The sequence below is a fragment of the Balaenoptera musculus genome, chromosome 8 (assembly GCF_009873245.2).
Source record: "Balaenoptera musculus isolate JJ_BM4_2016_0621 chromosome 8, mBalMus1.pri.v3, whole genome shotgun sequence".
Lineage (NCBI taxonomy): Eukaryota > Metazoa > Chordata > Mammalia > Artiodactyla > Balaenopteridae > Balaenoptera > Balaenoptera musculus.
In genome coordinates, this window is record NC_045792.1 from 63338691 (window position 1) to 63354214 (window position 15524).

Consider the following 15524-nt stretch of genomic DNA (forward strand, 5'->3'; position numbering starts at 1 on the left):
AAGTCTTAATGGCTTCATCCAAATCTAGTGAAAACAAACTGTACTGCAAATCATAAAAGGCTGCAGAAATTTCAGGAATTTCAAAGTTATACATGATGATTTTAATAAATATACATTTAATAAACAGATGTTCAACTTACACATTCAACTCTGTAATATTTTAAAGTCTATGTAAAACAGATTCCAGGAAAAAAAAAAAAAAACCCACATGACTTTATGTTTCCCACCACCTCTCCTATTACTCTTTTAAAAAGGAAATAATTAAATCTCTAAATTTGGTTACTATTCACTAGAAATTAATAGTGGTACCCTGATTTCTAAATAAAATAATCTAAAGTTATAGCCCCACAAGGTAAAACATTAAGGGGTCATGTTGAAGGAACAATGCAAATAACTAAAGAGACTAACCCTAGGAATGAATATGACCTTTCACAGTTGTCAAGAAGAAAAATATTATTAAATCTTACCTGGAGACAGAGCAAGTGCTGGCCTGACAGTAAGGGTGTTATTGCCACTGAGTTTCTGATGGACAGAAACTGCACTCAGTAAGGCTTGCAGGTACTTTTCTTGTTCTATGCTACTGGAAGATTCTAAAGAGGAGGTAGGAGCTATAAAAGGAAAAGATATTAAATAAAACAAACTGTAGCTATGTTAATAAAACTGGCTCTCTCTATATACATACACTTATTCTTTCTATATATGGTCTTCAGGTTACCGCACCCAAATACAGAAACCAGCCCCGCTTAAAGCTCCAAACTATTAAATGGCTAGTCCTCCTATGATATTGGTTTCACCACACCTACTGCTTGATTGCCTCATCCTCCTCCCAGAAAGAGCCCAGGTCTGGAAAACCAGCATACACCCGTCCTTCCAAGCACAGGTGCAGTTTCTCACCAACCAATCAACTCAAAATAAAGATTCATAAAAGACAACATGTCCTTGATGATCTCCCCCAACCACTCTGTGCCTGCCACTGTTTGGGAGCAGAGGATGGAGCAGTTTCCCTCAGCAGAGGTGAGAATATCCCAGTACCAGTAATCTTATTCCAATTCTGTTACACAGGCCTAGGGGACAGGAACTTGTAGAGGGTTGTTGTGGGAAGAGAGGAGGAAGATGAGAAGACAAGAGCAGCTGCTGCTCAATTCCCTGGTCCTTCTGAAAGAGGATCAAAAAGTATGCACAGATGGAAACAACTGTCAGAGCAATTCTGGGTTGGAGGGAGTCTGAGCCTGGCTTGTGTGGAGTAAAACAGAATCACTGAAATTGGCCCAGGCACTTTAAAGTGGCATCGGGAGGGATTCACTGGAAGGACAATAGATATTAACAAATTTTCTTACAAGGTGAATAGGAAATAAATAATTAGCATTACTATATTATTGTCTTTTATCAACTTTAAGGTGCCATCATATTTTATAAACTCTAAAATGTCATCAATTATAAGATGCACCACAATTTTATGTACTAAGAATAAAAAACTCTGCCATTTAAACCATGACACAATTATTTCTGATCACATGAATTGTAAGTTGCATTCCAATTTCAAAGATATTAAAATGTTAGCAAACGTGAGCTCAAAAATGTGAAATATAGTAAATTTATATTGAAAAATAAGAAACCAGTGGAATAAAACAATTTCAATTTTTCTAACTAAAAGTTCAGTGATATGCTCATTAATGCTTAGTGATATGCTCATTAATGCATTAATGCTGAAATTATTCTCTCACTTTATGTAACCTACATATGCTGTGTTCTATTATACCCATTATGTGGCTTGGGAGGATTCCTCTGGGCAGAAACAGTTAAAAGCCAACTGCCTTCAATTACACAAAAATGCCACGTGAAATAATAACAATAACAACAACAACAATAATAATATAGTGTGGTGTGTGTCATGCCCTCAGTCAACTGAATGATCAAAGACATACTGGCCAACTTTTAACTTTCAGGAAGGAATGGATGAGAATAAAGAAGAGATATCAAAAAGCACATGGTTCTACCTACTGAACCACTGAACTTGAGTGAGTTCATTTCCAAAGAGGAAAGAATGCAGCAGCCATCCCTAAACTGGACATGATATCTTAGTGATCCTTGTTTAATTTTATTGAGCATCTACTTTAAGCTAGAAGTTATGAGAAAGGTTAGCAAAATATAGCTCCTGACTGACTTCAGACCTCAGACATGGTGCTCAAAAATATCCTCAGAAAAAGGGGCAGTGCACTTAGTATATCTTTTTTCTTAAGTTGGCCAGCCTCTGGCTTCCTGAAAACCTCTCTGCTTGAGAGCTCCTAAAGAAGCATTTTGGTCATTAGTTTGCCCTCTTATTTGTGTGTGTGTGTGTGTGTGTGTGTGTGTGTGTGTGTGTGTGTGACTTGTAGGAATGAGATAGGATATCTTATACCACATGGGACAGAATCCCTACTTGCTTCTGCAGCTGTTAAATATGTTTGAATGCTTCCCAAAAGAAAAGAAAATGATTAGTATATGTAATCTGTTTCCATCTGTGGATACTCTGGTTTGTGAAGTGAAAACAGCCTAGAACCAAAGACTTCATTATGTTAATTTCTATTAAAATCCAAATATAAACAGACATATTAAGCAAGATGGCAAATTCAAGGTGGAGCACCACATTGTCAAGTCTAGTTCTTAAGCTGTACATGTATATAACACAGTGGAAAAGGCTATGTGTGAGAGGCTTGATGAAAGGGCACAACTGGCATTCCCAGATTTTACTTCCTTCATTTTTTGGAATACTCTGAAGTGGAAGGATCAGAATACTGCTGTAAGAGAGCTGCTTACCTGCCTGAGGGGAGTTCTGAGATTTGAAAAGGCCAACTACTCCCTTCCCATGGAATCCTCCAGATCGGAGAAGCAGGGTACTGCTTCTTGAGTTCTTCCAACATACAACAGGCAGGCGATTGTGTCGATAGCAGCGGGCTACTCTTGGTAAACTACTGTCCTGTACAGCTTGAGGTACAACTAAAAGGCCAGGATAGCTTTAGGGACATGGAAGGGAGAAAGAGAAAAATTTGGGTGGGCGAGGAGGGGTGGGGAGAGGAGAAGAAGAAAGAAATGGAGAGAAAGGGAATATAAGAACATGAATATCATAATATCATAGTAATTTTCTAAGACTCAAACATATTGGTGGAGTGGTAAGACATATATTTCAAACACGAAACTAAGTTTCAACTCAGTTCTTTAGGGGTTGAGAAGAAAAGGCCTAGATGGTGAAGACAGCTAACTCATCCACTAATCTGTATTATTATTATTATTTTTTAATAAGCCTCCTTCGGTGATACTGCAGCCTTTTGCTGAGGAACAAGCTTAGAAAATGAAAACGTTACATAGAATTATTAAAAAGGCTTCTGTTAAACATGATTTCCCTTGCCTTATCACGACTTGAAATAAAGATTGCAAGATTAATGTATTTTTTAAAATTAATTAATTTATTTATGGCTGCGGTGGGTCTTCGTTGCTGTGTGCGGGATTCTCATTGCAGTGGCTTCTCTTGTTGCAGAGCATGGACTCTAGACGCACAGGCTTCAGTAGTGGTGGCTCATGGGCTTAAGTTGCTCTGCGGCACGTGGGATCTTCCCGGACCAGGGATCGAACCCCTGTCTCCTGCACTGGCAGGCGGATTCTTAACCACTGCGCCACCAGGGAAGTCCCAAGATTAATGTATTAGTGTCAACTTTATGAGAATGACAAATCAAACTGTCAACTCATTGGATTGCTGAAATGATAACAGAGAATAGAGTACACTAATATTTAGACTGCCAGAGATGGTGAAAGGATTAAAAATCAAAACCAAATGATCTTTGGTATGAAAACAATTCGTTCAAGTGTCAAGTGCGTTTAAATATTTTATTAACACTACATGTTGATAATTAAAAAAAAAGATTAGCTCATAAAGTTACAGGATATGATGCTGGGAAAATGAAAAACAGACAAGAGACCTTGTTTTTAAAGATTACTAAGTACAAGAAGACAGGCAGATTTCAGAGCATTCCTTTCCTTTAGTTTATTTAGAAATATTAGACTAAAGAGATTTCATATTAATAACCTCCTAACCTCTAATCCCATGTCTTTTTTTTGTGTGACTTTTTTATTGTGGTAAAATATACCTAACATGAAATTTAACATGTTAACCATTTTCCGTGCACAAATCAGTGACATTAATACTTAACGAGAGATACCCTGGAAGTATTCTGAAAACCTAGTACTTCCATGCTTCAGGAAGTTACGGGTTGTATTTTTCTAATACCACAAACTGATAAAGAGACCTAGCTGTAGACATAATCATTCATGAAGACTTGAAAAGCAGTTCCATTATTTAGGGCCCTCTATTTCTTTTTAGAAATCCATATCACTAGCACCTAGGTCAAGAAATGAACCAGCATCCCCTTGTGTCACCTCCCAATCACTATTTCTCCCTCTTCCTCCTCAAAGATTATCACTATCCTTGACTGCTAACAACATGGATGAGTTTTGCCTGTTTTTTGAACAAAAAAGGAACGAATAGAATTTATTTTTTTGTGTCTGGCTTCTTTTGCTCAACAGTATGTTTATGAGACCCATCCATGCCTTTGCATATAACTGTAGTCTGTTCATTTTCATTGTTGTATAGTATCCCACTATGTGATTATACTATTTATCTATTCTTCTATTGTTGATTTTGAGTAGTTTCTAGTTTTTGACTACGTAAGAAACATGTTGCCATGAACATTCTTGCAGTTGTCTTTTGGGAGAACATATGCATTCCTAGATGGAGTAGAATTTCCAACAGATACATGACAGATTGTGCACTGTTCAATACATGTCTAGAAGTTTAGTAGATGCTGCCAGACAGCTTTCTAAAGCTGTTTAACCAATTTACAGTCACACCAGCAATAAAGAGTTCTACTTGCTCAACATTTTTACTAGCATTTTGTATTGTTGGTCTTTTAAATTTTAGCCATTTTTGCAGGTATAAAGTAGTCTCACTGGGACTTTAATTTGTATTTATCTGAAGACTAATAGGTTGAGCACTGTTGGAGGATGGAGGGAACCAAAAGTACCCAACAAACTGAGAAGGCATCTTGAGACTAAAAAATCAGACAGGCAGCTCCATATAATTAATGGATCAGTTTATTACAGGGTAACTAACTCATAGGGTGGGATCTAGATCGGGCGAATAATGATCAGGAAACATTCTCAACTGCACTCCAAGCCACGGAGGGGCCACTGGGACAATTTTATAATTAACCTAGGGTATGGGGGTAGGTGCTTGGAAACAGGATGTGCATTCTCAAGTTAAGAGATATGAATAGGTAACTAGTCTCATGGGTACTGGGAATACTTAAGGGAAGGTTTTCATCATTGTTTGGGGACTAACAGAGCATAAAGGCTACCTGGTCCTAATGATCATTAAACAATATCTATTAACTACAAAGTTCTTGATGACAGAGAAATGATTCACTGCATAGTACCGTGCTTGGTAGGATCAGCGAAAGACAGGAGAAACTGTAAGGGCCCAAGATGGCATCAGTTATGCTAACAGCCATACAAGCATCTTTTCAGATATTTATTGCCCACCAGGATATCCTCACAAAAGAGGATATCCTCTGTCATTAGTTATTGCCTTTTTACTCTCTTAATGATGTCTTCTGATATATAAGACTTCTTAATTTATTAATTTTTTACTTTCTGGATAGTGTTTTTCCTGTCTTAAATCTTTCCCTACTTCAAGGTCATGAAGATATTCTCCTGTCTTCTGGAAGCTTTTAATTATTTTAACCTTTTACGGGTAGATCTACAGATCAATGGGAATTGATTTTTGTCTATGCAGTGTAAGGTAGAGGTCAAAATTAATTTTTTTCTTGTATGGATATCCAGCACCATATATTGAAAAAAACATCTTTTATCCACTGCTCTTAAGTGCTATCTTTATCTTAAACCCAGTGTTGAGCTATTTCTATATTCCCTATTTTGCTCCAGAGGTCTGTTTGTCTATTCCTGTGTACATACCATACTGCCTTAATTACTGTAGCTTTATAAAAAGTCTTGATATCCTGCAGTGTTATTCTATAAGACTATCCTGACTACTTCTAGCCTTTTGCATTTTAGTGTAACTCTTAGAATCATCTTTTCAATTTCTGTAAACATTTTGCTGGGATTTTGATTGGGACTGCATTGAATCTATAGATCAATGTCTGGAGAAATCACAGTTTTAGAGTATTGAATATTCTAGTCCAAGAACATTAAATATCTATTTATTTGTATCTTTAATGATCCTTAATATTGTTTTGACTGTTCCATGTAGAGGTCTTACACATCTTGTATTAGATTTATTCCTAAGTATTTAATGTTTTTTAGTGCTACTTTAAGTAGTATCAGTAGTACCAAAATAATATCATTTAAAATTTCATATTTTAATTATTTGTTTTTGGTACATATATGACTAATTTTTGTATAATGACCTTGTACCAGTGACCTTATTAAATTCACTTATTAATATAACAAGTTTATCTGTTGATTCCTTCAGATTTTCTATGTGTATAATCAGATCATCTGTGAATAATACAGTTTTATTTCTTTCTTTTCAATCTTTCTGACTTTTATTATCTATTTTTCTAGTCTTTTTGTACTTCCTAAGACCTCTACTACAACACTGACTGGAAGTGGTGATAGTGGGCATTCTTTTCCTGATCTCAGAGTACAAATTTTCAATAGTTTACCCTTAAGTAATTTTTGCTGTAGGATTTTTTTAGACACTTACGAGATTAAGGAGCTTCCCCTGTATTTCCAATTTGCTTAGGGTTCTTTTGTAAAAATTCATAAATATATATTACACTTTATAAAATGCTTTTCTGTATACAATGAACTTAAAACACTTCGTAATTCTTTTAATGTGGTGAACTACGCCGATTAATTTTCAATTGTCAAGCCAGTTCTGTATTCTTGTAATAAACTACACTTGTTCATAATAAATTCTGCATGAAATGAAACTTTTGTCATTATGAACCATCCTTTTTTATTGCTAGTAAAGTTTTACTTTAAAAATCTACTTTAATATTTATATAGTGACAATAGGTTTTTTTAAAGGTAGTTTTGCATGTTCACTTTGCATGTTTGTAGTTTTCTGTTCACTTTCAACCTTTTTGTAATCTTGTACATTAGATAAAGCCCTTAAAAGCAGCATAAAGCTTAAAAAAATTCTGATTATCTTTTTCTTTTAATTGGAGCATTTATCAATTTATAAGTAACATAATTACTGATATATTTGAATTTAAATTTACCATCTTACTCTTTGCTTTCTATTTGTCCCATCTGTTCCATGCTTCCTTTTCTCTCCTTTCTTGCCTTCTTTTGGATTACTTTTTATTATTCCATTTCCTTCCTTCTACTAGCTTGAGGGATTTATGTTATTTAATATCACCATAAGTTCTTTATAATAAGTGTTCTAATAAGTGGTCTATTAAGATTTTATTTTGTTTCTGACAGATTGAAATGATAAATAATGTCTGTTTTCTCACTGTCAGGTATGATTTTGATAGCAAGCTTCTCAAATAGTAGGACATCACACCTTACACCTTCGCTTACACTTATATACAAAGAGAATTTAGTTAGAACGATAGAGTATCAGGAAAATTACTGCATACTCAACAAAATCACAGCCTTTCAGTACCTAATGCAAAAATTTTATTTGTCACAAATCTCACACTATATTCCCAATTTGTTTCTCAAGTTTCACATTGGTATTTGTACATTTAAATTGTCATTTAAAATGAGATATCTATAGTTCTTTGAGAACAGTAGGGTTGAAACTAATAGTAACATTAAGACAACTTTCTAAAATATGTACAAGGCTTACAACTTACAAAGTACTTTCACAGCATTATTGTATTTAATCAAACCAGGAATTTGTAAATGCAAAGAATAGAATTTACCTGGAAATGAAAATGATTAAACTTGTGGATGGTAGAAATGTAGTTTTAAAAGATATAAAGCATGGAATAGGGCTTAACAGATATATAAAACGGCACTAGACAGAAGAACAGAAAAAAGAAAATGTGTTCATTTACATTCTTTAAGTAATATCTCTTGAAAAAATTCTAATTAGACAGCATAAGGAAACCCTACCTACACTTGGGTTAGCAAATTACAGCCTGTGGGCCCAAACTGGCCTCGCCCATTTATTTATGTACCGTCTATGGCTGCTTCAGTGGCAGAGTTGAGTAGTTGCAATGAGAGAACATATACCCTGCAAAACTGAAAATATGCACTATTTGGCCCTTTAAAGAAAAAGTTTGCAGACCCCTGACCTATAGCAGATTTTCATCTCTCCTCTCTGCCTGGGCAAACTCTCTTCTTACTCAAGCTATCTCAGACGTGTTAGAAGAGAGGCAAATGGGAAGAGAAAGACAAATATGGGAAATTCATAAAGCGGACAAAAACTTTTACCATTCACTTTCTGATCTAAAATAGGCACTGTTCAGTGATATAACTGTACTTCTGAGAATGTCAGTGAGACGCTTGCACATGCTGCATAAAAAGTGTCCCTTAAACGCACAAACCCCTGGACACCTTGCTCCTGTTTTCTAGCATCTCTCTTTCTCTCTGTGCTATGGATGCAAATAGCCCATTCAAGACTCACATGGAAGGAAGGAAAGGTCTCTTTTTGGACACCACCAACAGACTTACCTCCGGCAGAGTGAATACATCCTGTTGGAGGCAGTGATTCGAAAGTACTCTGGTTTTGAGCGAGAAGAGCTGCTACTTATGGTTCCCAAACCTAAACGCTGATAGTCTCTGAAACAAGCTTTTTCCACTAACTGTTCCATTGTAGATTTCTCCGAAGCCTTCAGGGTGGTACTTGTGGGGAGTTCACTATCATCTGAAACTGTGATGGCAGAAACAGGTTTTGAAGAAATGATATAGCTCAAAGTAGAGGATTAAAAACTTCTTTCTGAAGAGGATGCTTAACCAAGAGAGGTTTATATTAGGGCTAGAGGTGCTATGTATACCAAAATTAAATCATGTAACTTCTCTGAGGAATCATTATGCTTAAACATAAATTAAAACTGTAACAGTCAGGAAATAAAATATCAGGAACTCAACTAACTCAAAATGTCAGGGAAATTAACTCAAAAGTTCTAAAAACAATATAATTTTGAATTCATTACCCATATTTTTCTGTTTCAGTCAGGCTTGCTTATTAATGTCCACTTGGAGTGATTTCTGTTTAGGACTCCATAGAATAAACACTCATACTTTGTGAGAGACTAACCTGTCAGTAAAACTGATCTCTAACATGATCACTACACAAACTCATCATTCCAGGTTTCAGTTAACTTCAAAGAGCATACATTTTTATTAGAAATTTTTAGATTAAGCAGAAGTTCACTAGTGGGAAATGACCTTTCTTAGGTATGAAGGAGTTGTATTTGGTGGAAGTTATATTTTGTCAGAGGATGTGGTATATATGGGAAACTCCCTCACAATTTTGCAATCGCAGGTTACAGAGTCCTTTAAGATTTTAGATGTTGGAAGAATTTACCCAATAACGAAGTATTTTAGGGAGGATTTAAAAAAAAAACAACATTCCTAATTGGTACTGCATGTTCTAACTAAAAAAAAAAAAAAAAAAAAAATTTCCATGTTAAAAACTATCTTTACTTACTTCCCTGTTTATTTTTAAAGTGAGAGAAGTCAAATTAAGCTTTCAAAGTTTTTGGAAATGTACTCAAAGTTCTAAAGTCAAAGGGAATGATATGGCTCTCTTCCATTAAAAGGAAAAAAAAAACCCCAGCTTATCTCTATAAATATAAGACTTTGTGCTTTAGTTTGTGAACTTCACAATGCAAATATATCATTAGGTATCAGTTTTATTTGTGTTGGCCTCTTATCTTCAGAGGAGCAAAGAGCATTGTATAATTTGGTATTTTGGTGGAATAACTATCATAAATAAGTTTTTGTTCTGTGAAACCATAAAATCTTCGAATTAGAAGTCAATAGTGATGGGTAGCAGTAGTTTCTGTATGGCTTTCCATGTGACTGTGAGAAGCCAGGGTTCCAATAAATGGTCTTTTCACTGCCCCCCGAGGCAAGCCCGTAGATACACATACTGAAATGGAGACCTTTAGCCAGTGATCTCTCTAAAGGTGAGGTTTCTTTCTTTAAAATGTTCTTGTTGTTATTAGTAGGAGTAAAAGTAGCAGGGGACTACTTTATACCTAAATTTTCTATGCAGTGGGGTTTCTTTCTTTCTCCCTTTAATGAGACCCACATAACAGTGGCCAATCAGCTCTATGGATTTGGTAGAGGAGGAATATAACTTAACAAAATCTTATCTGAACAATGGAATATTGGGAAAATAAAAAAATTTTTTTTCCAGTTCTGAGAAGCTGGTAAGTGCCTCCCATCTTATTAGATAGATCTAGGTTTTTGTGAGTCAGGTTTAAGTGCAACTATGTCTTAGTCTCTTGTTCTTACTCATGTAAGAAGAAAGATATAAAGTTCATTCATGAAGGAAAAACAAGTTCTCACATACCAGATATGTCATCCTCTTCATTCCATCCAGGACGGTTCACTCTCTCTTCCACAATTGTCCCTGTCCTCCTCTTCAATAAATACTGCCGCCCAATTGTCATTTTCCCTGCCCTTTTGGCACCTTTCACAATTGTTTTTGAGAAGGTGCTACAAGTCATAAAACCAAAGAGAATGTCAATTTAATATGAAGATGCCACTTATATTTTTTGATACCTACGTTGCTCAACTTGTTTCTTCTCTATTCCCACAGCCACTAGCATTGTCCAGACCTTCATTAAGCCTCTCTTTCTTTAGATCACTTTGTATATGTCAGCAGACTAATTTCCCATAAAACACTGCTGTCATCAGGACACTGTTTTAGGCAAAAAGTGCAAGAACCTAGAGTGGGACACAGACTACTTATCATTCCCCATCTAAAGTCCTCAGTTTGAGCTTTTTGGTCAAGCATGCCCCTAACCCACTCTGGTTATCCATGCCACTGCCCCACCAGTTCCCACAGACTATGCTTGCGTAAGTCCTCCTGCGTGGAAAGCCAGCCTGCCTCCTTCTCTGCTGATTTAAACTCTCTACTAACTCATAAGCTTTTCTTTAAGATCTTGACAATTATAACTGGCAACACCTTTACTTATTTCTTAAGTGTTTTAAATGTGTATGTGTGGTGTCCTGCCTTCTGACACTCAGAAGCCTTCTGAGATATAGAAAAGAGTAAAATCATTCCCCTGTTTGAGAGGAGAAAAAATAAGAAACCAGAAATTTGAGTATCCTTTTGAGAATCAGCTTTAATTAAAGAGAAACTAGGATTTAAGTCATTTGGACCTAAAAGTACTTTATTTATTTAAATGGTTTACTTTTTCTTGCTGATAGAAATTCTGGGTATAGATATCTACAATCCAAAGAATTAAATAAAGAACCTATTTCCTGAATAATCATATTGAGATGAAGGTTTCAAGTAAGATTGTTTTTGATTATGTTCTTCTTTATTGCAAAGAACAGAACTCTTTTTGTGTTTTCTTGTCATTAGATGAAAGGTGGTAAGGATTCTTTTATTGTCAAATAGTTTTACCAGACCTTGTCTTTAGTGATCTGAAGTGTAAATCTGAGGGTTATGAGCATGTTTTACATAGTTGTTAGAAATCACAGAATACTGATATTTCCTAAATTAAGCCTATTGTGAATCACTTCAGGTGTAACTTAAACTCAATGGGATTTTTGAATTTTTTCCAGCTAGAGCTATATCTTTTGTTTTATATATGCAAGACAATTCTAAGATATTTTAAAATTTAAAATTGCTATATCTCTGTTGTAGCTTGACAGAATCAGCTTGATTTTATAGACATATATAACCAACCCCACCCCGACAGTTTCTAAACATAAAACACCATACAAAGCTTTGTTTCTTCCATAGAGGGCTGAGATAATGAATATCATAGGCTCCCCTTTGACCCCACAGTGCTAAGATAAGATGCTTGGCTCACCACTGTAATTGCCTAGAAAGCTGTTCATACTTCTTCAGCATCTCATATCTGGCTATGCGTGGTCTCCTTTGCTTACCAGGTAACAACGGTACAAGTGGCTAGCTATGCAGTTTAGAAATGACATACTGTTTGCAACTTCAAATCACCTATAATCCCCAATCTACCCCACTTTCAGGCAAAAGGAAGGCCTTTTCTCCAAAGTCTGCAGAGTACTCCCTAATATGTAATTTGTACTAGCAGATGCCCAAATTCCAGGTGTTTGATGATGAATGGACTGAAATGTTAAGCCTTATATTTTATCACTAACTGAAGAGAATTTTAAAGCAATTGTTATTTTGTAATAACTGAAATTTAAAAGTTTCAACATGAATTCCTCAACATTTTCATCAGAAAATAAGGATTTCTACTAAAGAAGTATGACAAGTAAATGCAATGCCTGATCCTGGATTGGATCCTGTACCAGACAGAAAAAAAAAGTAGCTGTAAAGGCTCATAAGCAAAATTTGAATATGGAATCTGGGTTAGATAAAAGTTTTATGCCAATTAAATTTCCTGGTTGTGATTACTGTACTGTGGTTATATAAGATAATGTCTTTGTTCTTAGGAAATGTATATTGATGTATTTAAGGATAAAGGGGCATCTTATATGTAACTCAAATGGTTTAGAAAAAATATATATATGAGAGAGAAAATGATAAAGAAAATGGAATAAAACAAACAACTGGTGAATCTGGGTAAAGGGTATACAGGAATCCTTTGTACTATGTTGTAACTTTTCTATAAATTTGAAATTATATCTAAATAAAAAGTTACAAAAAAAGAAAAAGAAAAAATAAACATTCTCATCTCTAGACCAGAGCAAAACTGTCTACTAGGCCTGGATATTAATGAAAACTGAAGTTAGAAAGCGATCAGTACAGGAAAAAGGGAAAACAGAATTTCACATTCTAAAAATGCATCATGAGCAATGGACATGATAGTTACATATATTGATGCTGCTGTTCCATAACTCCTGAGCTTGGTTCAATGGGTGTGACAAAACAGCAAACAAAAAAAACAGTCACATATTGACCCAAAAGATAGGTCACTTCGCCTGACAGTCAACTATGGGAGGGCTGAAATGAAGAAACCTGTCTTCTTACCGAAAGGAAGTGTTCTTTTCCTTCTGCTTGGGTAAAATTATTTGTGGGGTAGTTTGTCCAGCAGCAAAAGCAAAGGTGGTAAAAATGGACTGAGGATAACGAAACTTCATCAGCTGTTTCTTAAAGATCTCTACCACTTCTGGACTCACTTCTTCATCAAATGCTACTTTAATCAACTAGGGACAAAAGAAATTAAACATATCAGAAACATTAAGGATTTCCAGATAGCTTCCCCCCAAATTACTGAAATAACAAAAAAATAATAATACTAAATGGCAAGAGTTTCAAAGTTGAAGGGACCTTGGATATCATGCAATAAAATTTAAAAATTTCAAAAATAAAAAAGGCTCAGAAAGGTTTACTTGTTATAGATGGTTAGTTAGCAAGGAAAATCGTGTATCTTGAAGTTGAGTTTCTTTAAGACTATCTTTTCTCAATTTCTTTTCATTTCTTTTTTTTTTTTTTTTTTTTTTGGTTGAGCTGCACGACTTGTGGGATCTTAGTTTCCTGACCAGGGAATGAACCCAGGCCCTCGGCAGTGAAAGCACGGAGTCCTAACCACTGGACCGCCAGGGAATTCAAGACTATCTTTTCTATGATGGGATAGGGAAATTAACTTATAGTGGCTGGAGCAGGAAACATGTCCTTCTCATTTATTAACTGTTGGTTCTAGATAGGGAATTTGACCTAAGAAGGTCTCTTCCTACCCAGAGATACTATAAATCTAGGAAGAAAAAATTCAGTTTGACTAGAATCCTAGCCAGTAGACCCATGCAGCATTCTAGTTTAGAGTCCTTTGGCAGTTGGAATAGTGAAGAAATCTCTAGGAGGTCAGTGCTCTCAGGTGACCAGTGAAGGTCTGGGCCTAGAGATCAGCAGACTTACATTTCACACAATTAGCATACGGAGGTACTAGGGAGGGCTTCTTGCCTGGAAGGAACGAGGCAAGAACTGGAACCCCTGCAAATCTGAGAAGTCAGAGACAAGGCAGGAAGAGTGAGAAGAGCACAATGTTGCAGACCGAGAATTATAAAAAAAGGAAAACTAAGAAAAGATCACTCTTCCAAGTGTCTGCTTTGCATCAGTAATTTCACAAGTTCTGATACGTTCAGAGCTCCCTGAAAAAACCTTTGCTTCATCAGGGGTTACTTAGTTAGAACCTTAGACTTAGCTATAATTCTCAGAGCTCTACCTCTTCCACAGAAGAGCCACAGGGCACTTCCTTCTGAAATAGATCCCAAGAGATGCTTTCTGTCTAAAGGCTTTATCAAACACAAACTGAGGTATGACTTGGCACAGAATAAGAGTCAACTGTGTGTGTCTGAATTTCTAAGATCACTGAATATCGACAGATAATCTGTTATTACGCTGAGTTGACCGCAGGGCTCAGGAAATGGAGGATTAAATCCAATACCATTCAAGAGTTGACTCAATCAAAGATTACCCTCTCAGACCCTCTGATTCTCCTCATCCTCTAACTCCTGACCATATGATCAAAAGAAAGTGGCCATGACATCATTTGTAGAAAACTTTTAAACAGCAGATGAATGGCTCCCTTTCTTAATACCTGAAAAGATGCTGATGTGATCTGCAATCCTTCTTGCATGTTCTGTTGTAGCTGGTTCTGCATTGCGATCTTCTTCTCCTTGGTGATGGAGGCAATGGGAAAACTTCGCACAACTGTCTGCTCACCAACTATAGGAAGACAGGGTACAGACTAAGCAACAGCACCTTTCAGCTCATTCCTTTTTTTAAAATAAATCTATTTATTTATTTTTGGCTGCATTGGGTCTTCATTGCTGCACGCGGGCTTCTCATTGTGGTGGCTTCTCTTGTTGCGGAGCACAGGCTCTAGGCGCGCGGGCTTCAGTAGTTGTGGTGTGTGGGCTCAGTAGTTGTGGCTCGTGGGCTCTAGAGCTCAGGCTCAGTAGTTGTGGCTCACGGGCTTAGTTGCTCCGCGGCATGTGGGATCTTCCCAGACCAGGGCTCGAACCCGTGTCCCCTGCATTGGCAGGCGGATTCTTAACCACTGCGCCACCAGGGAAGCCCGAACAGCTCATTTCTAGAGTCTCTGCTGCTCATTTCACCCGCCTCTGCCGGAGAAATGTGTCTGGAGAGGACAATGTCCAGGAATGCAGTGAGAGAAAGTGCCACGACTCTAGAATCGCATTCATTAATTTTGTTGCACGGCAATTCATTCCTGAGAAACAATCCTTTCCCGGAGTGAAGGAACTGTCCCAGCCTGCCAGTCTTCATTCTAGTTCCCCAGCCTATTATGTGCCACGCAAGATCATCTGGTTTAAGGTATCTTATAGGAAGGGTAGGTTTTATACAGAAGAAAAGAAGTATCTTCAAATACTGAAAAGACATTTATCATATT

General features: G+C 36.4%; 1 protein-coding gene across 4 annotated transcripts in view; it reads right to left on the reverse strand.

Moving 5' to 3' along the window:
- The window catches only part of SBF2 (SET binding factor 2), a 464799-nt gene that overhangs the window by 49468 nt on the left and 399807 nt on the right, over window positions 1-15524 (reverse strand). For all 4 annotated transcript variants that reach the window (XM_036859910.1, XM_036859912.1, XM_036859909.1 and 1 more), the window contains exons 23-28: window positions 14712-14839; window positions 13145-13320; window positions 10529-10674; window positions 8680-8878; window positions 2797-2993; window positions 468-608 (exon numbers count right to left, since the gene is read on the reverse strand). In XM_036859910.1, coding sequence (XP_036715805.1) covers window positions 468-608; window positions 2797-2993; window positions 8680-8878; window positions 10529-10674; window positions 13145-13320; window positions 14712-14839 — 987 coding nt within the window. The remainder of the gene's footprint in view (window positions 1-467; window positions 609-2796; window positions 2994-8679; window positions 8879-10528; window positions 10675-13144; window positions 13321-14711; window positions 14840-15524) is intronic.